We start from the raw sequence: 27,122 nt of genomic DNA, 5'->3' as shown, positions 1-27,122 counted from the left end.
ATGTCTGTGTGTTTTCCAGCGAACGTAAGTATATGGGCTTCTCTTTGCAGAAACGGGATGTTTCACCTTCCTGGTGTTTCAGCGTATCAGTTTGCATTTGGACATGGTAGCTAGCATGTGTGTGTCAGCTGAGATTTGCGCACTTTGAGTGTCTCTTGGAAAAAGAGGGAAAGAAAAACAGTTATGTCTGAAGACTAAGTATATGAAGAGCAATGAGCTCACCCAGTGCATTCGATTAAGGAACTTTCAAAGGCATCGGTAATGGTGTATTCCCAAGAATTTGAAAATGGTAGGCGGTAGCCATCAACAGAACAAATTCTCCTCTAGCCCCCTGGGGGAGAGGGGAGGTTTCAACTTTAAGTTATAGGTATTTACCCTTTTTTGCAAATAAGCTATTATTTACTTTAATTTGTGACTGGTAGAAAAAGCTTTAAAAACGAAATATCAAAGAACTTTTCCATTATACCATACAATGGATGAAATTTTCTGTGTTTGTGAAAATAGGAAGAGCTCCACTGTGGGCTATGTGAAGATGTTGTAGTGCAAGACAGAGCATTAGGATGCTCTCAGGTGAAAACATGTTCCAGTCAAAGGTTTTGTGCTTTGAAAGCTATTTGTGTGTCAGATCTAGCCTTGCTATTTTTATAAAGTTTCTAATCTGTTTTGTTTTATGTTTTGAGTTCAGATGTTAGGCTGAAGAACAAACACTCTATAGTCCATGAGCCTGTGTTCCAAGGATCCTGTAAAGAAAAAAACAAAACAAAGACCTTCATATATCAGTTGGGAGGGAAAGAGAGCATATAAAAGGGTTAAAAAGAGGTTTGCATTTCTACCACATGCCCTATTGTGTGAACATATGCATGAGTCTATTGAAAGTTTTCAGAAGATGGGCAGGCCACCAGTTGCTGGTCTCCTGCAGTTCCAGTAGACATCTGTTGCCCCAGAGCATTAACCAATCTGTTCAATGGGACATCCTTCCTTTGTTGGATAGAATGATGCAGACAACAGCACTCACTGAAGTACAATGGTAATTAAATACATAGAAACTACAGCAGTAGGTATTTATTACATATTCATTATTTTATTTGCATTGTTGCAGTATCTTTATCATTTGGATAACTGATATGTTCCTTTTTTTTCTTTTTTGATCATCTCTGCACTTCTGTTTGTGACAAGTAATGACAGTGCTTCAACAAACTGTGATTTCAATATTTTCCATTTTGTGTTTAGAAAACTAAGGAAGAATTCTGCCTATGTGGAAACATGCTGAACTATTTCACTGTAGTATGTATCTTGAGAAACTTTTGATGGTCTTTTGAGAATACACAATTTCTGTTACACTGTGTCACATGACACACTACTCCTTGTTATCCTGCTCTGAACTAAATTTGCATTAAATTGCTTTTCTTATGCTCAATTGTAAGTGGAAGATATTCTGAATACACAGTAAAAGATTAGACGATTTACTTGCCCACATCCCTTTGAGAAATATTTCTGGTTTGTGTGAAGATGAATTAATGGGCTGATTATTGTTAATGGTTAGTGGAAAATAGTGGTGACTTCTAAGAAATGGGAAAGGATTGCTCTTCTACAATGTAGTAGCACAGTGCTCATCCAGAGTATTACGGTTATACTTGATAAATGTCATTGACTCAGTAATACAGTATTTTAGGCCTTTAACGGTGAACCTAGTGTGAGATACTGTAGTTTTAAAAAGACTGTAGTTTAAAACTTACATTTTCATAAGTATGTCTAAATTGGGAGTTACCCATTTTATTAACTTTTTCATAAATACAAATTCATAAATTCAAATCACTCAGCTGTGGTGAGCGTATCCAAAAGTTGAAGACATTCTTGACAAGAATTTTTTGACTGATTTGTGTTTGTTTGGCTTTCAGTTAAGTCAGAATTCGGAGCAGATATTTCTCTTAGCTATATTGCATTATATCAATAAGCATACTTGTAAACCATATGTGCGTAATGAGAGTTCCTTGTAAATAGAGTGCAAGGAATTCTTCTTATCTGTTGTTACTCCTTGGATAAATGGGAGCTTCATTGTCCTATATATAGGTACACTAGTGTTTGGAATACAAATTCATTCAAATAGACTGGCTGGCATGTTGCTTTTCACTAATCAAATCAAGATAAAATAATCAATTCCAGCAAGGTTCAGCAGCGACATCTGATTTTCATGGTTCTAATCAATGAATCTTATAAAAGACATCATGTTGGGAGCTCCAAAGTCTAGCGTTTCGAAGAGATGCTCCTGACCATGAATATGGTGTACAAAGTTAACAGGCCTTGTAAAAATTTGTCTGAAAATAAATCGTATGCATGCAGAGTTTAGGCCAAATGCCAGGAATAGTGTACTGCTTATGCAAAACTATTTCAGAAATCTTTAGCTTTGGATTTACAGTGTAAACATCATTTTATCCACCCTTTAAAAGCAATAGTATGGTGACTATATGCTGTCTGTGGCAGATTTTAAAGCTGTTGCTCTTATTACTTCCTTCTTTAAATAGTTTCTGGAAAACAGTAAGAGTTCTATGCAAAAGAAGCAATTAAATATTGGAGGGAAATGGAGATTGACAGGAGACTTAAAGCAGATAGATGTGAGGCTGATTATGTATACATTCCCAACAATGGACAAAGCTCAGTTTACAGTCATTTTTCATATGCAGTTGATGTGCAAATCATCTTAAGTATGTTTCATATAATGCCTGATCTTCAGACACATTCATATGCTAGTGACTTCTTTGAATCCCACTGGAGGGTGTTATGATTGTGCTTGCTGTAAAGCACTTAAACTTCAAGGAATAAGTGATTGGAGAATGACTTAAGTATTATTTTAACTAACACTAAAAAAAAAAAATAAATCCTCTGATGTGTGCACTTCAAGCTTTGTTTATTCTATGCTGTTAATATGCAATGCAGCCTCCTCTTCCCCCCCCCTTCCAAAAATCCTCCTCCCTCTGCTTTTAGTTCAATACTAAAATGACATTTCACAGTACATGGATTTAGGCAGTGACCCATTATCTCCCCGTACTCTGTGGTGGCGGTACATGAGCCAGCTCAACTTTTCAGTCCAGCTTAAAAGTGTTGCCCATTAACTAGACTTCCTCGAGTCAGAGCAGATTGTGGGGTTGGTGGAACAATGATGTCGGGGCTTCCAGATTGGTTTGGCAGCTGCATTGTTCTCCGAGGGGAAACCAGACGCACTTAAGTCCCGCTCTCTTTCATGGGCTTTTGTTCATACCAAATTATTCTTTCGCTGTGCTAGTATTCATGATGGTATGTTAAAGGAGTGCATCCTAGCAACTAAAGGCTGGTTGCTAAGCAGCCTTGCTTCCAATAGGGGTTTCTTGTTTGAGATTTTTTTTTTTTAATTTTTTTTGTGTGTGTGTGTCAGTTCTGTGAAGGCCACAGTGTTGGTTTTTTAACTGTATCCTTTTATTGGGATATTGTTGTGATTTGTTACTAGCACTGTGCTATCAAGTGCATTACGTTAGTTAATAAATCACTGTGGAAAGGTTCATTTCCTAAATTCTCATTGTGTTTAATCTGTGGTGTTGCTTGAAATCCTAAGGCTTTGAGTAAAGAGAAAGTAATAGTCCTTGATATGCTGCTTGAGAGCATTACAGCCCTACTGCCTTCTAACAAGACCAGATCTAAATGAAACTTTAGTGTATTTTCTTTCCTATCCATCTTGCTTGGATTAAGGTGTGGGTAATGAAAATACTGATTATTTAGTTAGTTAGTTAGTTATTTAAACTAGAAATGTTTAGGTAGACTGAGTTTTTGTGCCCTATAACCAAAAAGCACCACCACAGTGGTGATGTCTTGGCACTCGGCACCTATAGAGTCTGCTTTTACTGAGCCATGGATTGGATATTTTTTGCTTGATTCTCTCTAGTCTTAAGCCTGGTTGAATTTCTTGTGTGTGCACTCTCAGATCTTTATCCCAAGAAGAGACAATTACATTGTATTTTAAAAATACTGGGCAATTTTAAAATGCTAACCTGTAAGGGGATGGGAGGGTTAATGTATTTGCTGGCAGAGATTTTGGCTATTCGTGAGACACCTGTAATTTGTATTAGTATAGATCAAGAGATTCTGTTTGACATAATATTTTTTCTTGATATATGCTCCTTGATGAACCTTGTGTCTGTAATGTATTTGTCAAGTTCAGTTGAAGTCCTTTGCCTCTATATCTGGCTTTTATGTTCTGCTTTGCAAAATGGAAGTGTGAAAGAACTCTTTGTTTCATAGTCTTCCCTTAATGTAAATTCTTCTTTTTCATGGTAACCTTGCAGTACAATTGGTCCATATGGTCCATTTTTATCTCTGAGAAATAATTTATCTTTTCCTTTCTTTATTGAAGCAGTTAGCAAAGATTCCTGTTTAAAAGAACAAAATAAGGGAAAGAGATAGCAATCTGCCTTTAAATGTGGATTGTGGAAGTAATCCTTGTGATGAAATGGGTAGCTAACTTCTGTATAACTACGGTTATGCAAAATTCCTCCCAAAAAAGCTGATGTGGCGAGTACGTACTTCCAGAAAGTTGCAACTTTTCTTCTTCTGTTCTTCCTACATTACTCCTATCTATATATTTAGTTTTGATTCAGCAAAAGGTTTGCACAAGTCTAGTTCTAGAGTTGGAATCAGCTTTTCATTTTGTTGCTTTGTTGGCTTGATGAGTGGTCTGTTGCAATCGGTGCAAAGACTTCCATTGGCTTTATTTGCCATAAGATCAACCCATGTCTCTAAATGCTGTATGTGTTCGTAATGCAGCACTCTTTTGAGAGCAACTAGTCTTTCTTGACTTAATTACCACTTTATAAAAGAATTCAGAAATAGTTTGAGTGTATTCAGTTGAAGTGATAATGTCTTTTAGGGCCAATAAGTTTATATTTAGTCATGTTTTCTGTTACTAATTCATTTTATGTGTTACGATGTCTTACATTTGCCTAACCAAATAATCTAGTACTATGCTAATTTATTTCTATTCAGCAGAGAGTTGAAGGTACTTAGTTTAAAAAGCTTTTCTAGTGTTTATATTTTATAGCAGCATTTTGTTTTCGTTGTTACAATACTGTCTTAAGCTAGAAGAAATGTCTCGGTTCCTTCAAATCATGGCGACTTCTTCTGTCTCTGTGTTACAGTAGGTAAACTCTCAGTGTTTGCTTTCCTATTCTTTCATAAACCCTTTTCTAGAAATTTTTAAGTGAAAGCATTTGATACACTCAGAAAAGAGATGATGAGTTTTTTGTCGGTGTAGCTATGGATGTGCCTTAGGAAAAGTTTTTCCCAATAAAGTTTTCCGTGTTTAAAAAAAAAAAAAAAAACAAAAAAAACATGTCGTATTTCGCTGCTGGGAGAGAACAAATGTAGTTCTGAGGAAGCAGCAAGAACATACAAAGCAAGTAAGATATGTAACCAGTTGCAACATTTTTGTTCTCTCTTTAGGAATACGGAACACTTTATATTCAGGAATACAAGAAAAACAGCAAAGTGGAGTCAAGTACATGCAGCAGCTTCATGGGCTTGAAGGATCATCTGGGGCATGACTTAGGCCACCTTTATGTGGGGAGCACTGGCACACAAATAAATGCAACTGTACCTTGGTCAATGGCGGAGAAGCCAACGATGGATAAGGTGAATTCTAGGAAAGAAGATGTAGACAAGGAGGCATCTGAAGAGACTTCTGGAAGCTCCAGCTGTGACTCTGAAGAAAGCACAAATTCTGATAATGATTCAGAGAGACTGAATAATTCTGCATCAGAATCACATTTATTGCCTAAGACTCACCGGCAGCTGTGCCGATCTCCTTGCTTAGAGCCTCATATACTAAAAAGAAATGAAATCTTGCAAGACTTTAGGATAGAAGAGGCTCAGATAGTACCTAAGGAAGTCAAAAAGCCCCCTGATGTAGTGAAAGAATATCAAACCAAACTGGAGTTTGCACTTAAGTTGGGTTACTCTGAAGAGCAGGTTCAACTTGTACTAAATAAACTTGGTACTGATGCTTTAATAAATGATATTTTGGGAGAACTTGTCAAACTTGGGAATAAAAGTGAGACTGATCAGACTGTAACTAATGCTAACACTACTGTAATGCGTGAAGCATCTTCCATAGAGTCTCAGAGGTCAGAGTCTCCACTGCAGGAGGATGTGACAGAGGACGGTGACAACCTGAGGCCAATAGTTATTGATGGCAGCAATGTTGCAATGAGGTAGGTGATCATAAAGCTTTTGCTTTTATATTTAAATGGAAATAGAAAGACCTTGTCCCGTTCAAGCGCTCATGTTCAGTATAATTGCCTAAAACTGTGTGCAGGTTGTCTCACAGGCATCATCGTCGATCACACAGTATGCCAATCAGGCTAGAGGTCTGTAAGAGTTTTAAGAGTTCAGTGGCAGCCGTCAAATATCTCCTTCCCCCTGCTGGTCTAATGCTTAATTAATTTTTTGTATACTGAGTGTACCTTCAGTAGGCACCATTGCTATGGGCAGTTGCTGTATCCAGTTACTTACAGGAGGTTAAAGCAAATGTAAGATTGCTTAAGTTTATGAAATAGTGATTTAGAATTAAGTGGCTTAAGGGATACTTCTCCTTAGTAGGCTGTTCTATGGTAACTGGTCTGTCTATAAAATTGGTCTTGATTATCGGATTTGGAGTTTGGTTTTATTGCCATTAATTACTGAGGTTACTATGCTTTAAACTTTCACTTACATGCCCACAGATAACACACACATTTACCTACTGCATTCACCATCCTGACCCCAGTCATGTGGGTGCAGAGCAAGAAACCTGTCTGTGGGGAGGCAGGAGGTTCATGCTTCATCAGTGATTAGAGAGAGGAGGAAATGGCAGAGAGATGCTGAGAGATGAGAGTTTTTTTATGGCTATATAAATGATTAAATGACAAATTGGTTAGTAACTAATTGGGTAACTCATAAGGATTAACTGATCCCTTGCACCGTGGTTTAGAAGGTCAGTTTTAATCTTCTGATCGACTTGATGTGGTTTTCATTAGCTTATTAATAAAAGTTCCTGCAAGACATTTCTGGGCTAAAGGCCCAGGGTTTTTTTAGCTCCTAATCAAGTCGATTACCTTTAAATGAGGCTTTTAAAATGAAATGTAAATACAGCTCTTATTTACACCTATATGATAACTGTTGTTTGTTTAAATCGATACGTTAGCCCATAAGGCAAGGATATTATTTATTCATAAATGAGTTATTCCCGTGAGTTCTTTCTGCTTGATATGTCATTCTTAATCTTTTTGTTCAACTTGAGCTGTAAATGAAGTATGTCCAGTTGAACATACTGGACATATTCTGGTACCCAACCCAAGAAGTTACTCAGAGACTTCTAAAATGGGTTTGGATTGTATGTCACAATCCGAAACAGTTGTGTAAGTGTTAGCTAGTTAGCACAGCTCAGACTTAGTGGGTGGACTTAGGTTCAACTTCTACAAGCTGCAATGAATACGTTCCAGAAGTAGCTCCAGATCAGACCCTTTTCCTTAATGTTTATTCAGCTATTAGCATAAATATTTAGGACCTGCCTTCCTATGCTTAATTTACTTTCTTGACCACCAACATGAAATGAGCCAAATATGAATGCATGCTATGCACACTACAGAGCCTTAAAGCAGGTTAAATCTATTAATATAACAGTCTTTCTGTATCCAAGAATCTAATTAACAGGTCTTTACTTGCTTTCTACCAAATTTAATCACAGAATCATTCAGTCTGAAAGGGACCTCTGCAGATCTTCTAGTCCAATCCCCTGCACTGAGCAGTATCAGTTCAAGGTGATGTCAAGTTGGGGTGGAGACTCCACATATTCTCTGGGCCAGTGTTTGAATGCCCTCACTGTAAGAAAGTTTTCTATTTTATGTTTAAAAAACATTTCTAGTGTTCCACTTCATGACCATTGCCTCTTGTCCTGTCACTGTACAACAGTGAGAAGTCAGTTTCTGTCCTCTTTTTTTCCCTCCTGTTGGGTATTTATACACATGGATAAGATCTCCCCTGAGCCTTCTCTTCTCCACTCCCAGCTCTCCCAGCTTCTCCTAGTATGGCAGATGCTCCAGTCCCTTGGTTAAGTTTGTTGTCCTTCGCTGGAAACTCTCCAGTATTGTCTGTGTCTGTATTATACTGGGGAATGCAGAGCTGGACCCAGCGCTCCAGATGTGTGTCACCAAGGCTGAGTAGAGAGGAAGGGTCACCTCCCTCAACCTGCTGGTGACACTTTTCCTTCTGTGCTGCAAATGCACATTGCTGGCTCATGGCCAGTTTGGTGTTCATCAGAACCCCAAGATCCTTCTCTTCAGACTTGCTTTCCAGTTGGTTGGCCCCCAGCCTGTACTGATGCCTGGTGTTAGTCCTCCCCAGGTGCAGGACTGGTATTTCCCTCTCTTGAACTTGCTGAGGTATGTGTTGGCCCATTTCTGTACCCTGCCAGGGTCTCTCTGAATGGCAGTACACCCATCTGGTGTACTCTCCCCGGTTATGCATCCTCTGCAAACTAGTTGAGGGTGCATTCTGTCCCATTATCTTGATCATTAATGAAGATGTTAAGCAATACTTGCCCTGGTATCAAACCCTGGGGTACACCGATACTGATTGGCCTCCAGCTGGACTTTATGCCACTAATCATAAACCTTTGAGTGCAGCAGTTCAACCAGATTTCACTCCACCTCAATGTCTACTTATCTTGCCCGTACTTCACTTGTTTGTCAGGGAGGATGGTATAAGAGACAGTGTCAAAAGCTTTGTTAAAGCCGCAACAGCATCCATGGCTCTCCTAGTCCAATGAGCCAGTCATCTCACCATAGAAGGCTATGAGATTGGTCAAGAGTATTTCCCTTTCATAAATCCATGCTAACTGGTCCCGGTCACCTTCACCCAATCTACATAATTTGTTAGGGTAGGGCTTCCAGGAGAATTTGCTCCATCACCTTTGAAGAGATCAATGTGAGACTGGCCAGCCTGTAGTTCCCTGAATTATCCTTTCCTTCCTTGACGACAGAAGGGGTATTTACTCTCTTCTAGCCCTTAGGAACATCCCAAATCACCACAACCTTTCAAAGATTACTGAGAGTGGCTTCACAATGTCATCAGCCTGCTCCCTCAATACCTTTGAGTGCATCCCGTCAGGGCCCATCCCATCAGAAGTTTGGGAATTGCCCATTTAAATGTTCATAACCTCTGGTGAGGGAAAGTCTTGTCCTGTCAGCTTTGGCCAACTTCCTGCACATCAGGGTGGACCAATCTTGGCAAAGGTGGTCCTTGAAAATCAACCACCTCTCCTGGGCCCCTGTTCTCTCCAGGGTCATATTACATGGGATTCTCCTGAAAAGGCCCAAGTCTGCTCTCCTGAAGTTTGGGGTTGTGATCCTACTTTTTGCCTTGCTCTGTCTTCACAGGATCCTGAATTCCATCACTTGCGGTCACTGCAGCCAAGGCTGCCCCTGACCTTCACATCTCTGACCAGTTCTTCCTTGTTTGTAAGTATGAGGTCCAACGTGTTCCCTCATTGGGTCCTCAATCACCCATGTTAAGAAGTTATCATAAGTGCACTCCAGAAAATTCCTGGATTGCTCATGCCTTGCTGCATTGGCCTAAATGTTGGCAAAAAACTTTTGCTCTGCTTTTGATCAGCCAGTGGTGAGGATTCTTTTGTTCTGCTTGGTCAAGTGGATCCCATCTTTTCCTAGAAATCAGTCCTTGTTTATGAAAGACCATGTATGGTCCCATGTATGTAAAAGATGAGTCCCTGTTACTGACACCAGCTGTGCAGCCAGTTACTGGCAGGATCTGTCCTTTCCCCTTCAAGAAAATAGGTAACAGTAAATAAAGGACTACAAAAGATGATTAGGGGCCTAGAGCATCTCTCTTAAGAGGAGAGGCTGAGGGACTTGGGTCTTTTTAGCCTGGAGAAGAGAAGACTGAGGGGTGACCTGATCAACACATATAAATACTTAAAGGGTAGCTGTCGAGAGGATGGGGCCAGTCTTTTTTCGGTGGTGCCCAGTGACAGGACAAGAGGAAATGGGCACAAACTTGAACATAAGAAGTTCCATCTAAACATGAAGAGGAACTTCTTTACTTTGAGGGTGGCAGAGCACTGGAACAGGCTGCCCAGAGAGGTGGTGGAGTCTCCTTCTCTGGAGACATTCAAAACCCGCCTGGACACATTCCTGTGCAACCTGCTCTAGGTGGACCTGCTTTGGCAGGGGGGTTGGACTAGATGATCTCCAGAGGTCCTTTCCAACCCCATACCATTCTGTGATTCTGTGAAATAAGCCCTTTAAAAGGAAAGATTTCAGCTTTTACATGTAAAAGAGCGGTGTTCGAAGCAGTGGGGGAGATACAGGAATTTGTCTGCAGTTCAGACAATCTAGTTCAAATTTCTGCGTCTAAATGTCCAGGATCCTGTTAGGAGTAACTAACCTATAAATTACCAGTCTGTTCTTTTCATCCCTCTTTCCATCCACCCTTCAAGCTGTGGCGGACGAGCTCTCTTTGGAGTTGCGAATGGGAAATGGGCCTGTGCCCTGAGCAAGACTGTAGATAGTCTTTTGAGATAGATTCTTGGGAGCTCTCCTATGTTCACAGAAATGGGTAGACTGTGATCTATATTGTTATCCCCATGTTGTTGTAATACACATACTTGATGATGCTATTTACTATTACAATTATTCTAGATAAGAACTGCTAATTTCACAGCAGCACAGGGCAGCACAGATCAAGGCTTAGGCCACACACAGTAGCTTCTCTGTCCAGCCAGAGCCAACATGTATCCTGGTCTAGTCTGGTGACTACTCCTGTTCCAGACAAGCTGCTTTAGCAAGCTGTAGTTAGAAAAAACCCAGTCTCTCCATTTTTCTGCCTTTTGGTAATGCTTGGAAAGTTTCTCTTGGACTTTAAGATGGCATTGCTTGTCATTCGTGCCTTAAACTGAAAACAGTTGATCAGAAGCAACTTGTGTATTTCAAGTATAAAGTTCCAATATTAGCTGACAAATGTGGATTGGTTAAAGTTCTAAAAACAAAGCAAACCCCCTCTTTCAACTGAAGAGCAGAAAACTGCAGGCTGTGACTTGAAGAATTGCCATTCAGTTTCTATGGGATGCTTCAAATCTGGTCTTGTTCTTTCGTTCTTTTAGCTTTCATAGTGTTGACTTAATCCTTTTCCAGAAGGGGAAAGATGACTACACATTTAAGCCTAACACAAAGTCTTTTGTTAGAATGCTGTTACAGATGGATCTGACTTTTCTCTGTGTGTGTAAACTTAAAATCAGAGCTGAGCAGCAAATTAGATAATCCCCTAGAGCAGCTGTGGAGCTCTTGGTAGACACTTCCCACAGCTGAGAGTCAGGCTGGACTAAAGGATAGGACCCAGGATTCAGTCGTGTTGTACATGAGCAGTGACCTATGTTGGCTTTCCAAGAACTGTGTAACTTTAGCCCTACTTCATAAGGTGTGGAGTTTTCGCATGTAGATGATGGTGGCGTACTGCAAAATCTTCATTTAGAACTTTAGTCCATGTGAGTAGGAAAGGCGTTTGTCCATTGATGTAAAAAATGCACTCAGGACCTTATTTAGTGTAAACCGCACAACATACATGCTGGAGAGGTAATACGTTTCAGTCAATAGCAGTTCTGTGTCCCTGTGTGATGAGATTTAAGCTACCCTAAATTTTCCCTTTACATACCTGAGGTAGGCAGAAGAAGGTGATCTCGGCCCATCTAGCAACAGCAGATCACCAGCTCTTCACCCCTACATCTGTCCTCCATCTGTGTGTTCTTAGACCCATTCATGCATCCCCAGCTTCCTCAGCTGAGCCTCTGCAGTCTGGAATGGAGGGGAGAAGCCTTGTTTCTCCACGAGGCAGCAGAGGCAAGCTTTTGAGGTTCTCTTTCACCTCTTCATTTTAAGACTTCCCTTTACTGCTGAGGTTGAGAGAGAGGGAGTTCCCTCTGAAGAGTGCAATATACTGCAGCATATTTGCACAGTCCTTTTGCTTTGCTTGTCATTTCTAAGGATAAGGTTGGGATCCTGAAAATTGCCTGAAATTGGTTTTTGCTGTGATGTTTCTCTTTGCTGGAATCAAAGTCAGGCTTTTGCCACCAAGAAGTAAGGAATAAGGAACAGAGTTGTTAGTTAAAAAGTAGAAAAACTTTAACTATTTTATTCATTTGCTTCTGTTCCATATTCATTAGTTTTCCCTGGCTACACTGGGTGCCTTCAGACTTTGCTAACAGCAAAAAGAATGAGTTTCAAGTTTTACCTAAGTGTATATAAAGCTTTATGTTGACAACATACAGGGAAAAAAGAAGTCTGCTGTGTTTACAAAGAGCACAACACAAAGGTAACACTGATAAGCAAATAATTGGATGTTTTACTGGCTGCATTAACATTTTTAGATAACCACTTTCAGGATTACACAGGCAAAAGAACTGAAGTATTTTGATCACATGCCGTCTGGGTTTGCAGTTTGAAATCAATGAATCTTGTTTTAAGCAATTAGATTCTTCTGAAAACTTCACCCTTCGGATTTCCAGGCCATGGAGGTGATGGACTTCAGTTTCCGCTTTTGGAAAACCTTGGCCTGTATATTTAAACGGTGCTTGATGGTACTTCATTGCATAAGGGAAAACACAATACAAGATAACCATTGTATACTTAATTTTCATTTGTGAGAGGAAGATGCTGATTTGGGGGGGGGTTGTTTTTTAGTTAAATGCTCCAGCTGTGGATGTTCTAGGTGTTTGATGGCATCAGAAACACACCCAGGCCTGACAGACGGGACAGTGACCCCACTGCCATTCAGGAGTGGCGTTCAGCTGGAGGAAGTGTGAGATACCCAAAGGTGCATAACAAGCATTAGACATCTCTGTTTAGGCAACTAAGTCTCGTCCCCGTGCATCAACCATGAGGCAGGTCATTTGGCTGTAGCAAAAGCTTCACTGACACCCCGTCTGCATAGTTTTTCCACAACTGCAAATTGTGTCAACCAAAGGGAGGTTTGATTATCTTAGCTATGCCGTATGTAGTTGTCATATGACAATTTAAATGCATATGTATTTTAACAGATTAACAATTTAGCTGCATTAGCCTCTGCTTGCATTGTGTGTTTCTGAACTTGGTAGACACAATTGTGTCTTGGTACCTGATTCAGATGTTCATCTTCGGTGGAACCAACTGTTTAGTTTCTTAGATTATTTGGAGAAGTCACTTTAAGGAATAGATAAAAAGATATTTTTCCAACAAGTAATAATCATGTGGATAAGAGCTTGTCATTGGCAGCTTTGAGTATAATTTCCCTTTGCCTGTTTTGACCTCTAACTGCTGAATGCGTGACTCTTGCTTGATCAGACAGCTGCACGTGTGTCTGGCTGATGACCACGCTTCCCGTATTCTTTAGAGTGCCCTGGCATTGGAAGCCCTATGCACGAAAGATGTTTTCAGAGGTGTTACAGCTTCCAAGGCTTTTTTTCCTTCAAAGGTCTCAAAGCATTGGAGTAATTTGTCATGGGGTAATGGAAAAAAAAACATTTGGGAACTGTTTCATCTTCATGTCAGCACCAAAATATATATTTAAGGAACAAAAGCAGGACTGATAGAAGGCTTGGGTTACTGGGAAATGCTTTGGGACAAAGTGTTTCTGTGATTGGGAAATTAGTGGAGTTTTAAAAATAAAAAAGGGATGCAGCTAGTGACGAAACCAGGCTGCCAGCCTAATGAGTCACGCATACGATACGGGGTGGGAATTCTTATCTCTCTATGCTATGGACTGAGTACTGTTTTCCTCCTATGACATGACAGAATAAAATAGTTTGGTAACTCTAAGTTTACCAGGCAGATTTGTATTTCAGTTTTGTTTTTCTTGCTTTTAATCAATATGCTTTTACATGGGAAGTACCTTGATGTGTCCAGATTTCAGTTTTGTAAAAACCTGTATGTGTATACAACAAACATTATTGCAGACCTCAACTCTAATATCTCTTGTCATCAGTGTGTATGTTTTCTGTAGCTTTCAAAATCTGAGAGCTCCTTGTTGGTTTGAATATTGCATTAGAGCATGCCAGAAGTCTTGCAACTATTCTAAGGAGTTAGTGGTTTAGGAGTGTGTACAACAACTCTTTTCAAGACAGTTACTTGAAAATCTAGTTTGGGGGCTAGGAAGGCAACAGAGAAAATGAAAATGTTCTCATCAGGTGTTTTACTACTTTCTACTAACTCTTCTAGCCTAGAAAATGCATTCAGGATTTACGTTCAGGAAGTCTTATACTACTTTTTTTAATTTAAAAATAAAACCACAGCTATCAACAGGCCAAATATAAAGAATATAAAAATGGTGATAAAAAAATTATTCATGTATGGTTTGAAAGAGAAATAGATACTTCTTAAGGAATATACTTTACCTTCCTTCAACTAAGAGTGGTAATAGATTAAACATAGTCAGCAAGCAGAACCAAAGCAGAATAAACCAATGTCTCATGCAGGGCTGCAGCTCTCATCCTGACTGCTCTGAGCTTTTACATACTGCTAATAATTGGGAAGAGGTTTTTAAAAGAAAGTGTCTTGACAAAGAAATACAAACATTTCTCCTCTTTTTTACAACTAATCGGAAGGAAAAAAGTCAGAAGCAGCAGCATGATTTCAGTCTTTTCACCATATGATGTATCATAAAGCTGATGAAGCACAAAGATCACAAAAAAGAGAGTATCAAATCTGCATGACAACAAACCAGAAGAAAAGAAGAAATTTTAATTGCACATCTTTTTCACAGACTTCTCACTAATCATTTACATTTCTTGGAATTTGTATCCACTCACATACCAGCTTAGGCGTGTGTCTGAAAAGGAGTGGGGAAAAACATGAAGATTTATATGGGCTATAAATCCACTTGCCCAGCAATGCAGAAAAGCTAGTATGCATTGTAATGCATTTCCTATTTCTGTTTCATGGCATTTAAGTGTATATAAAATTTATGTTCTGGATGAAAGAATTTCCATAGTCTGTATTAGGCAAGAGAAAACTAAGGAGCTGAACTTCTTGGTCCTCCCTCTGCCTTTAGAAGCGTGGCTTGAATTCCAACCTGATGGAAGGCAACAGGCAAGAACGTCCATTTCTTTCAGAGAGGCCGGGATTTCATTACAGAAATGATTTCTCAGACTTACGGGAAGAAACATACTGTTACTAAAATGCAGTCCAACAAAACACTTGTTCACAGTCAGGAGTGAAAAGTGGTTTTAGCCATTTGAAACCATGGAGATTGTTTAGAGTAATAACAGTACAGTGATTTCGCTGGGATTTAGTAGCTGGAACAAGCCCTTCCCGACTGTTTTAAAATGGATTGCAATATGTTTATGGTTGCACATGATGTGCTGATAGCATGAACACTAACTTCTTGTATCAGGCTTTGCAAAGGAGGCCTTATGGCTGCCCACTGGGTACTGAATGGGCACCAAGTGTCCTGATTTTGTGTTGTCACAGGGAGATGTAATTAGACTTACAATGGCTGGAAATCATACTAACTGTTTTTTCTATGTATGTGCATTTTAAATACGAAATACCTGTGTGCGGTTTGGTTTCCTGTTCCTAGGAAGTTACGAAATACAGAAAGATACTACTCTTTTAGCCCAACAAGCACAAGAATAATTATATAGTATAAAACAATGCCTGGAAAAAATACTGCTATGTGTTTCATTATTACAGTGTCATTATAGTGTATTAGTGTATTACGTGATATCATACAAAATAGGGAAGATAGTATTGCAGCAGTCTATAGCCATAGCTAGACAGGATATGGAGATATGTAGATGTCTTCCTTCTGACAGTGGTCCTAATTTAGGCACAGAAGACGGACTAAAACTATCCTCGGAGTACCCTCTGCCAGCTAAAATCTACAAACTTCCATTATTATGTCCAGCAACAATTGCAATATCTTAGTATATGATTATGTTTCCAGGTCCTGTCTCCAGCATCATTGGAAAAGGAAGCAGTATAGTTCCTCGCCTCTTATTTTTTCTCGCTCTTTTTTTGTTTTTCTTTGTTTGGGGCCTGTGATGTTCAACACAGCCTCTGCTGAGGGTAAGGTTTTGTGAGAGGTGTTAGCCATGACTCATTCTCTCTTTCAACACCTAGACACAGGTGGACATGTACGCCACCTCTTCCGCAGGCTTCTGGAATCTGAACGTTATTTCAAAAATTTTCTCTTAGAAAGCTGGAAATAGTAGGTACTTTAAAAAGTACGTACTATTAGTAGGTCCTACTAAAAATTAAAAAAAAAAAAAATTTTATAACTTTCTGGTGTTTTTATTTACCTCAAAACATGCAAATAGGAGGAACTTTTAGGATCCCTGTGGCTATCCATCATCATATTGTCCTCTTCACAAATCACTCTATGGTGACTCCACCTTTCTGGAAAGCAGATGATGGCATACATGGTGGACGTGACAAGCCAGCCAAGTGAAAGGCAACAGCTTGTTGCCATGCCCTTGCATTTCTTCTGCTACATAGAGCTGTGGGGTTGGGAGAGGCCTCACAAAAGTTGCTGGTCTCCTCCTGAGCATGGAGAACCCAGACTGGCCCTAGAGGAGCCATCTGGCTTGTTCTGCAAAGTGTCTGATGAGAAGATCCCAAAATCTGTGGGCAGACTGTCCCAATGATCAGTTAGAAGGCTTTTTCTAACATATTGCTTAACTGTTCCTTATGCTGGTTAAGGAATTTTCTATCCTTACCCAATGGGACTGTGCTGGGTTGGCCATGGCTGGCACCCAGGCAGTCAACCAGTTTGGTGCTCCTTTCCCCCTGCCAGCAGATTGGGGGAGAAAACAGGAGGAACAGGAGCAAGAAAACTCGTGAGTCAAAATAATGACAGGGAAATGACTCACCAAGCACTATTGCATGCCAAACAGATTCAGATTGGGGAATTTAACTTACTGTATAGCCAATTAACATAAATATTTAATTACTAATTCAGATAATGGGAAACAAAAAAAGACAAACATTAAAATACTTAGAGGGAAAACTTTTATCCTCTCCTTTTCCCAGGCCCACTTCACTGCAGACACCTCTCCTCCCCTTGTCATGGCTGCAGGTGACACAGAGTCCCTTCAGAGAGGCAGTGAGCAGCGCTAGGGGTTGGGGTCCGGACACGGCAGTTTCTCTCTGCTGCTCCTTCCTCTCATGCTTTCCTTTCTGTGCCCCACAGGCTGCAGTCCCTCTGAGGGTGTACCTCTTCACCATGGAGCACCTCCTCCTCCCCTCGCCTTGGTGTTCTGTCATTCCTGTCTCCTCCATCATGGAGCTGGCTGGAGCCAGGCATGGCTGGTGTGGGGCAGCCCCTGACTGCTTCTCACAGAGACCACCCTGCAGCCCCCTGCTACCAAAACTTTTCCATGGATCCCCAACCATTGATTGCTGTCCTCTATTTTCATTCCCTCCTGTATATTGAAGATTGTTTTGTACCTCCACAGGCTGCCTTTTTTCTCCAGATTAAATGGACTTCCTTCGGCCTGTCCCCATAAGTCTTGTTTCCCTTTCTTTTGGATTCTTTCCATTTCCTCTATGTCTTTTGTAATATGTCATACCCAAAACTGGATGTAGAAGTTGGCTGAGGACTCATATGCCATTAGAAAATGACATCATTATGTCTCTTGCCTTACCTCAGACAATTATTGCACAACAGACGCACATCTTTTGTTTTGCTTGTGTCTGATCTGTTTCTGCTGAACTGTCTCTCCATGGCTTTTTTAATACACAATTAATTTCTCCTTCTGAAGTGCAATGCTAAGCAAATTCTTAGTTTTCTCATGTTGATTTTGGACAGGCTTTCCAGTTTGCATCATCTGTCCTGCAGAGTGCCTGCCACCCCTGTGGCCTTGGAGTCCTTCTCCTCTCTCTTTCCCTGTTTATATGGGATCTTGCAGAACTCCTGCAGCGGGGTCTTTTGCCTCCTCCCCTGCCCCATGCACAGCGTTGCTCAGCACTCGTCTGCTGGCATTTCCTAAGCATGTTGCACTCTCCCATGTTGGTATTTCAGGCCTCCTGCATTCTCTCATCTAGTCTCCGTAGTGTCTGTCACACCCTGTTCTTTTGGTTGAGCTATGAGGATTTTTAACACTCCCTACTTACATTTTTCCATACTTGTTGAATCTGTACAGGTGCTAAAAATGTTTGGCAGATTCAGCATCCCTCTCCGAAACCACTTTTCAAGTGATGCCAATATTTGGGCAAGGCTCAGGTGACTCCCATTTGCCTTTGGAAACCACGGAGCAAGTGAAGAGTATGACTTTGAGATCCACATTTTGCTGTGCTCTGTTTACAGTCATAGAAAAGCAAAGTCATATAATAAGGAATTTTAATGTGTGTTTCAGTCACGGGAACAAAGAAGTATTTTCTTGTCGAGGAATCAAATTGGCAGTAGACTGGTTTTTGGAGAGAGGCCACAAGGATGTTACAGTGTTTGTGCCAGCATGGAGGAAAGAACAATCGAGACCCGATGCTCTTATCACAGGTAAGCTCTGTTCTGCCTTTGCTCGTTTGTTTGATGCTTTGCATAGCATGAGTGCTACCGCTTAAATGGACAAATCTTTAGAAATGGAAGACTATAATAGAAAGTATCTTTGGTGTAGTAACTTCTTTGCAATCTTCAGGAAGGAAAAAAAACAAAGCAGTGCCCTCTCCAAGGCCTCCTTTTCTGCTCACCTGATAAATTTTCCGTTAACTTTGCTACTTATTTCTTGAAGAATGTAACCTCCAGTTTTTAAATCTGTTATGCCCACGTGGCATTGGCAGCAAAGAGGTTTGAGGTTAGTGACCCTCTGGGTTATCTTTCTTGTGGTGAGAAGATTCTGCCAGGCTGGCCTCTCTGCCGGCCACTTGCGGCGAGTCACTGCCTGCACTGGAGGTTACAGAAATTATCCTGACAGGAAGCAAATGGTTCCCCTTTTCATCATTACTATTAACAAGAGAGACAGCTTTTGAAAAATTTAATTTTGTACATGTTTATCTAGAAAAAATAAATAGGTACAGAGGCCTTTATTTCTTGATCAAACTAATTGATTCTGTGTGAAGGCTGGAGAGTCATCATCCCTTTGCCCTAAAGTTGAAGCAGAGGAGAATTTGGGGTTAAAAAAGCTCTAGAATTGTGGGGGGAGAGGAATTGGGGGTTTTTTTGGTCTTGTTTTTTTATTTAAATATGGCTATCTTTAAAGGGGGGAAGCTTTTGAGAGTAGTAGCTATGGCATCGGAAAGAATATGGAAGCATGTTTTGATTACCACATGCATTTTCAGGTATCTGGAAGGATCTTCACAACATTTCATTTGCTTGATTGTTACTAGAACATGCCATGTTAATGTGACAAAATGTTTGGAAAGCTGTTGTTTTCCCTCATCACAGGCAGCATGGAGCCTTTCTCTTGAAGCCTTTCTCTTTCACTGTATGAGTGTTTGAGGTATGAAAAGAGCTAAGTAATAAAGATTTGGCTACCTCCCACTAGCAACCTGGTCTAGTGGGATGTGTCCCTGCCCATGGCAGGGGGGTTGGAACTTTAACGTCCCTTCCAACCCAAACCATTCTACGATTCTGCTTAGAAATAAATTGAGGCATCTGCTAGAGCTGTGGATAGAGGTAGAAGTCCCAAAAGGAGTTTCAAGAAAGTAGCAAGACATAGAATTGACCAGTTGTCTAGCAATGAAAAATCAGTTTGCCATGTGTCATCATAGACCCTGAAAATGGGAAGAAGATCAAAGGTTATTGTATCTTCTGTAAAACATTCTTCAGTGTTTTTTATCAGGATGCAAGGAGCCTGTTTGCTACCAGTCTTGTGAAATAGTCTCATACTGAGACTCCTTTTTCAGAGATAATGCACCTGAAATATACAGTCAGCTGGAATTTTGAAAAAGTCTTAGATGACTAAAGTGAGGATGGTTCTAGACTGTCAGTATTTGTGAGAGGCTTCTTGGATTAAACAACAGCTGCATCTTTTTTATCATTACTTGCTAATCATCACATGGCAGATTTTTTTATTCTTTCTTAGCAGGCAAAAAGTCACCTTCAATCACACTCTTACTCATCATTTACCACATGGCAGCAAGGGGGTGGTGAATACAAAAGGGTTGGATTTAATTTAAAAACCTGTGCTTTTTCTACTAAATAGATAAATGCTTATATCAAATATATTGCTTATATATAATATTAATGCTGTATTTCTTCCTGATAGAGTCTTTTTTTTCTAGATGGAACATGTTTCCTGTCAAGTTTCTTGTGCTACAAAACAGTTGAGTTACTTGAGATCTAAACCATTGTAAGAGCATATTCTCTGTGCAAGCATCATCTTCTCCCCTTTTAGATGTTGCCTAGCTTGTTTATTTTTCTTTCATAGCTTGTCTGCTCTGAGGAAATTGATAGGTAGGAGAATCAACACAAGGGGTCTGTGCTCCAGTGTTGGCTGCACTGGTGCTACATCAGGAATCTTAGTTCAGACCAGCCTCCTTAGGCCATCTTTCACAGCTCCTCAGGATCTCCAGATCCCACACAGAGAAAGAGAAAATTGTTTTGGATGGGTGATTGGCGGACTGTGTAGGACAAGAAGGAATTAGATAAAACACACTTATTTAACAGGATTAAAAAGAAATCTGTTTGGATTTGATAAGACTTTATACATAAAACTTTAAATGTAAAACGTAAATCCTTTAAGGAAAGGTATGTTCTGAGTTACTACTGGAGGCAAAATAAAACAAACAAAAAAACCCCAACATTTGCTCTTGGTTACAAGATGACATCAGATGTCTTTTTAGGGGATGCTGTTAACGTTTGTGAAGAGCCTGAGTGTTTGTATGGAACATGGATTTTCTAGTCCTTGTGGGTATTAGTAGTAACCCCTTCTCTCCGTGGGCAGAGACTTTCATGAGACAGCCCCATTAACATGAGCTACTGGTATTATTTCAAAAGATGTTTCATACTGAGTACCGCATAAAGATGGAAGAGATCTGTTTTTACCAAGGAGCTCAGTTACGGGGCGACCTTTGGCTGTACTTGGGTGTAGCCTTCCTATTCACCAAAACTGGGGTGGAGCAGGTTTTGCCTTGTTTGTGGGTTTTTTTGAAAGTATTGCCAGTTGACTGCTGACTGTAATTTCAAATATCATATATCAGAAACCTTCTGCTGGACTATAATCATTTAAGATATGTTTAGTCCTAAATGCTTGGATTTTCTTCCTCAAATCTAATGTCTTTGGAGATTAAACAAACATCTTCTTCTTTTCTTTCTTTTTCTTTTTTAACTTACGATTCTTATTCCTTGTAGATCAAGAAATCTTGCGTAAATTAGAAAAGGAGAAGATTCTTGTGTTCACACCGTCCCGCCGAGTGCAAGGGAGAAGGGTGGTATGCTACGATGACCGATTTATAGTGAAGTTGGCCTTTGAGTCAGATGGCATCATTGTTTCTAATGATAACTATAGGGATCTAGCTAATGAAAAGCCTGAATGGAAGAAGTTCATAGATGAACGCTTGCTGATGTATTCATTTGTTAATGACAAGTAAGTCATTCTGTCGTTATACATGCCACTAAAATAATTGAGGAATGGACAGTTTGAAGACCTATATGAAGTTTTTATCTTACACCAAGATCATTAGGTACATGCAGGAAGACAGGAGGAATAGTCGATCATAGATTCGGTCTTCTGATTAAATGTACTTGAACTCTGTTTGTTGCTAGAGCTTTTTTATAACAATATCTTTATTTTAAGCTATTTTTTCCCCTTTTGGTGTATGCCAATGTATATGCTATATTTTGTGCATACTATGGTATAATATTCCAATTCTCTTCATATACTGAGACAGCATTTTTGAGTGCCTGTGGTTAGACTCCTAAATCCTAGCATCATAGAAAAACCCATGTTGGAATGAACCTCAGGAAGTCTCTAGTTCAACTGTTCGCTTAGATCTATGGTATCTTTATACACTGGCATATAGATCAACTGCAGTTACTACTGGGTGGCTTCTTGTAGAGTCAATACTCTGCCAAACAGACACTTTTATTTGAGTGCCTAAGTACTGATGCAAGAGTCCTAGACAATGAACACAGTTTTGCAAAGCTAGTTGACGCTTTTTAAGAAATCCCTGCCTCTGTTGCTGCCCTTACTTTGCTTTAGGAATGGGTTGTGTGCAGCCCTACTACGCCACAGAGCAGTCAGCTGAGCTACACTGAAGGTGTCGACACAGTAGATGTCTATGACTTATCTCTTGGACACTGCCTGCAGCAGAACTGTGGCCTTTCAAAACAGCTCTCAAAGTACCCAGGCTTAAAAACATCAGCATGGCCAATTATGGTGTAGGACAGTCATGAGATTCTTGGTCATTGCATGAGGAATATGGAAAGGCTTGTTTGCTTCCATAATACTTTTTTGTTTTGCTTTATAGATTTATGCCTCCTGATGATCCTCTTGGCCGCCATGGTCCAAGTCTGGACAATTTTCTTAGGAAGAAGCCTATTGTGCCAGAACATAAGAAGCAGCCATGTCCATATGGTAATTTGATTTAACTCATCAGTTTTCTGTACTGCTGGGACTGGGGACCAAGCTCCTGCTTAATTTTAACACTGCCAAAAATAAAAGCTTTTAAACAGAGGTTTATACATTGTTGTCTTGGCCTGAGAATCGTTGAAATGCTGAGCTGATGGTGGGAACTGAAGTGATTTTTTTCATGTGTTAGTCAGAGAACGTTTCTATCTACTAGTTGAACTAAAGGAGCAACTTTACTAATCATAGAATAGTTTGGGTTAGAAGGGACCTTTAAAGGTCATCTGGTCCAACCCTCCTGCAATGAGCAGGGACATCTTCAACTAAATCATGTTGCTCAGAGCCCTGTCCCCCTTGAATGTTTCCAGGGATGGGGCATCTACCACCTCTCTGGGCAACCTCTTCCAGTGTTTGACCACCCTCAATTGTTAAAATTTTCTTCCTTATATCTAGTCTGAATCTACCCTCTTTTAGTTTAAAACCATTACCTCTTGTCCTATTGCAACAGGCCCTGCTAAAAAGTCTGTCCTCATCTTTCTTACAAGCCCCCTTTAAGTACTGAGAGGCTGCAATAAGGTCTCCCTTGAGCTGTCTCTTCTCCAGGCTGAACAACCCCAACTCTCTCAGCCTGTCCTTACAGGAGAGGTGCTCCATCCCTCTGATCATTTTTGTGTCCCTCCTCTGGACCCGGTCCAACAAGTCCATATCTTTCCTGTGATGAAGGCCTCAGAGCTGGACACAGTACTCCAGGTGGGGTTTCACCAGAGCAGAGTAGAGGGGCAGAATCACCTCCCTTGACCGGCTGGTGATGCTGGTGGTGATGCAGCCCAGGTTGTGGTTGGCTTTCTGGGCTGCCAGTGCACATTGTCTGCTCATGTCCAGCTTTTCATCCCCCAGTACCACCAAGTCCTTCTCCTCAGGGCTGCTCTCAATCCCTTCATCCTCCAGCCTGTATTGGCCTTGTTGAACCTCATGAGGATCTGACGGGCCCACTTCTCGAGCTTGTCCAGGTCTCTCTGGATGGTATCCCATCCCTCAGGTGTGTCAACCGCACCACTCAGCTTGATGTCATCTGCAGACTTGCTGAGGATACACTCAGTCCCACTGTCTGTGTCATTGATGAAGGTATTAAACAGTACCAGTCCCAGTATGGACCAGTCTCCATCTGGACATAGAGCCATTGACCACTACTCTTTGGATGCAATCATCCAACCAATTCCTTGTCCACCCATCAGTCCACCTGTCAAATACATATCTCTCCCAATTTAGAGAGCAGGATGTTGTGGGGACCATGTCAAAGGCCTTACAGGAGTCCAGATAGAAGACATCAATTGCTCTTCCCTTGTCCCCTGATGTAGTCACTCCATCACAGAAGACCACAAGGTTGGTCAGGCAGGACCATGAAGCTTGGTGAAGCCATGCTGGCTGTCTTGAATCACCTCTCTGTCCTCCATGTGCCTTAGCATAGCTTCTGGGAGGATCTGTTCCATGATCTTCCCAGGCACAGAGGTGAGGCTGACAGGTCAGTAGTTTCCTTTTTAAAAATGGGTGTCATGTTTCCCTTTTTCCAGTCACCGGTGACTTCTCCTGATTGCCATGACTTTTCAGATCTCACGGAGAGTGGCTTGGCAACTACATCAGCCAATTCCCTCAGGACTCTGGGATGTATCTCATCACGTCCCATAGACTTCTGTATGTTCAGGTTCCTTGGGTGGTCACGAGCCTGATCTTTTCTTACAGTGGGAGGGACTTTGCTCCCCCAGTCCCTGCCTTGCCGCCCATCCACTCAAGGAGTGTGGGGAGAGAGGTTACCAGTGAAGACTGAGGCACAAAAGTTGTTGAGTGCCTCAGCCTTCTCCTTGTCCATTGTTACCAGTTTTCCAGTCTTGCTGGAGTACTCTTTCTTTGACCTTCCTTACTACCACCCCGTCCCTCCAACCTTGGTGTGTGATCCCACAGCTTGTCAAGGGCAAGCCTGATACTGTCCCCCTTTCCCCTCACGCCTAGTTTAAAGCTCTGGCTTGGGAGCAAAACCCTCTTCCCCCTTTCAGAGAGGTGAATCCCATCTGACACCAGCAAGGCTGCTGCCATATATGCCATCCCATTGTCAAAAAAAACAAAATTGTGTCAGTGACACCAGCCACAGAGCCATGTATTAATGGAATGGGTTCATCTGTTTCTTCCAATGTTTCTGCCCACAACTGGAAGGAGAGAGGAGAAAACAACCTGTGCTCCGGATTGCCTTATCAGCCATCCCAAGGCCCTGAAGTCTCCTTTGATTGCCCTTGGACTATGTGTTGCAGCTTCATCACCACCCACACGGAAGAGCGGCAATGAGTAGCAGTCTGTCATTTGTAGGAATACATCCAAAACAGCACCTAAATTTTGCAGGCTCCAGAAAGCCCTTTTCTGATGTGATTTGGTCACAAAACATCTAAATTTTCTTCCAGAAAGTTGTTTGAGCTGTTTGAAGTTTAGTTGCTGAGCATCCCCACAGGCACACCACCATCTTGGCTGAGCTGAAACCTGCTGGTCTTATGACTCCGTGGGACTTTCCTATTAAGTTTTCTGCCTGTCTGTCAAGGAGACAGGCAAGGCCTCCTGCCAAGGAGGCCCAGTAGAGCAGGTGTGTACAGGCAGACTGACAGTGTTATTTTCAGCTCAAAACGTGGCTGGTAGTGTTGGTCTGCATTCCCCCAGCTCTAGATGCAAGACACTACCACTGCCTGGTTTTCCCCACAATACAAGAGTGTGCGTTGAACAAAACCATTTGCAAGATCTTTGAAATCATGAGTAAAACTTGAAATGAGGGGCATTTCCATTGTTTGATGGTTGACAGATTTTGGTTGAATTTTTTTTTTAATCTGATTACGTTTGTATTAATAGGGAAGAAATGTACCTATGGACACAAATGTAAATACTATCATCCAGAAAGAGGAAATCAGCCTCAGCGATCTGTAGCTGATGAACTTCGTGCCATGTCTAGAAGCACAGCTGCCAAAACTACCAGTGAAGGAGGACTGGTAAAAAGCAATAGTGTTCCCTGCACCACTAAAAACGATGGCACTTCTGAACTGAAGCGTGCTGCTCCAAAGAGGCAATCGGATCCTAGTATAAGGACTCAAGTCTATCAAGACTTGGAGGAAAAGCTTCCCACCAAAAACAAATTGGAAACCAGGTCTGTACCTTCTTTAGTTAGTATACCAACTTCCTCTGCTGCAAAACCCCAAAGTACTGCACCTTTAACTAACGGCCTTCCATCCGGAGTTCACTTCCCACCTCAGGATCAAAGACCACAGGGACAGTATCCTACAGTGATGATGGCAACCAAAAATCACGGAACGCCAATGCCTTATGACCAGTATCCAAAATGTGAGTCTCCTGTGGACGTAGGGTATTACTCTATGCTGAGTGCTTATTCAAATCTAAGTATGTCTGGTCCACGAAGTCCTGAAAGGCGCTTCTCCTTGGACACAGATTACAGGATTAGCTCTGTAGCTTCTGACTGCAGCAGTGAAGGGAGCGTTAGCTGTGGCAGCAGCGATTCCTACGTGGGTTACAGCGACCGCTCTTACATGAGTTCGCCTGACTCACAGCTAGAGGAGAACTTGAAGTGCCAGCATATGCACCCCCATGGCCGCCTTAACACTCAGCCCTTCCTACAGAGCTACCACGAGCCTCTCACACGAGTGCAAAGCTATAGTCACGAAGAACCAAAGCATCACCACAAACCTCCAATTCCATACATGGCTGTGCATCTGCAGCATCCAACAGTCGGTGCTCGTTCTAGTTGCCCGAACGACTACTCTACATCTCAGAGCTCGCCACACTCAAAGACAATGCATCTGGGGAGGGCCCTTGTGTCCACGAGAATAGACAGCATTTCAGACTCGCGTTTATATGATAATTCTCCATTAAGACACAGAAAGCCTTACTCTGGCCAAGATGGGCTTGGAAGCTGGGATAGGCAGAGTTACGGGATGGATGCCTATGGCTACCGCCAGACCTACTCCTTGCCAAGCAACCCCACGCAGCCGTGCTACGAGCAGTTTGCCTTCCAAAGCTTACCTGAACAGCAGGACCAGACCTGGCGCGTACCTTACTGCGGAATCCCTCAAGACCCTCCAAGGCACCAAGACACCCGGGAGAAGGTTTACATAAATCTCTGCAACATCTTCCCCCCTGATCTTGTGAGGATCGTTATGAAGAAGAACCCTCACGTGACGGACGCTCAGCAGCTCGCTGCAGCCATCTTAGTGGAAAAATCTCAGCTAGGTTATTGAGAGATGATGCATCTTTGCGGTGTCTAGTAGTTTTCAGCTCAGCTCTAATGCTGAGGGAGGTTTGCTACAATAGCATTTGGGATCTCCTTCTCAGCAAGGAGGTTATATAGTAATCCATTTATGTGAAATACTGTATCATGGAGTCTGTATGTATAGCCCCATGCATCGGAAGTACCAGATATGTTTTGTGTTCTAGTTTGAAAATTTTTAAATGGCTATTTTCACAGCTGGAGAATGTTCCAGTTTAAATTAATATATATATATATAATATAAAAAAAAAAAAAAATATC

General features: G+C 41.3%; 1 protein-coding gene across 1 annotated transcript; it reads left to right on the top strand.

The window, feature by feature from the left end:
- Positions 1-26,832, top strand: ZC3H12C (zinc finger CCCH-type containing 12C). Its single transcript, XM_074153018.1, has 6 exons — positions 1-24; positions 5,467-6,233; positions 18,401-18,540; positions 21,334-21,568; positions 22,452-22,558; positions 25,436-26,832. The coding sequence occupies exons 1-6, from the start codon at positions 1-3 to the stop codon at positions 26,830-26,832; spliced, it is 2,670 nt and encodes an 889-aa protein (XP_074009119.1).
- Positions 26,833-27,122: the final 290 nt, after the last annotated feature.

The sequence above is a fragment of the Numenius arquata genome, chromosome 1, assembly GCF_964106895.1.
Source record: "Numenius arquata chromosome 1, bNumArq3.hap1.1, whole genome shotgun sequence".
In the NCBI taxonomy this organism is placed as follows: Eukaryota; Metazoa; Chordata; class Aves; order Charadriiformes; family Scolopacidae; genus Numenius; species Numenius arquata.
The sequence above is the reverse complement of the archived record's forward strand: the minus strand, read 5'-3'. Positions and strand labels throughout refer to the sequence as shown.

Excerpts from the sequence above, each read along its gene's own strand:
- ZC3H12C (XM_074153018.1), top strand. The coding sequence starts at position 1 with ATGTCTGTGTGTTTTCCAGCGAAC. Across the intron at positions 18,541-21,333 it reads ACCCGATGCTCTTATCACAG|ATCAAGAAATCTTGCGTAAA; the intron begins GTAAGCTCTGTT and ends TATTCCTTGTAG. Across the intron at positions 21,569-22,451 it reads TATTCATTTGTTAATGACAA|ATTTATGCCTCCTGATGATC; the intron begins GTAAGTCATTCT and ends TTTGCTTTATAG.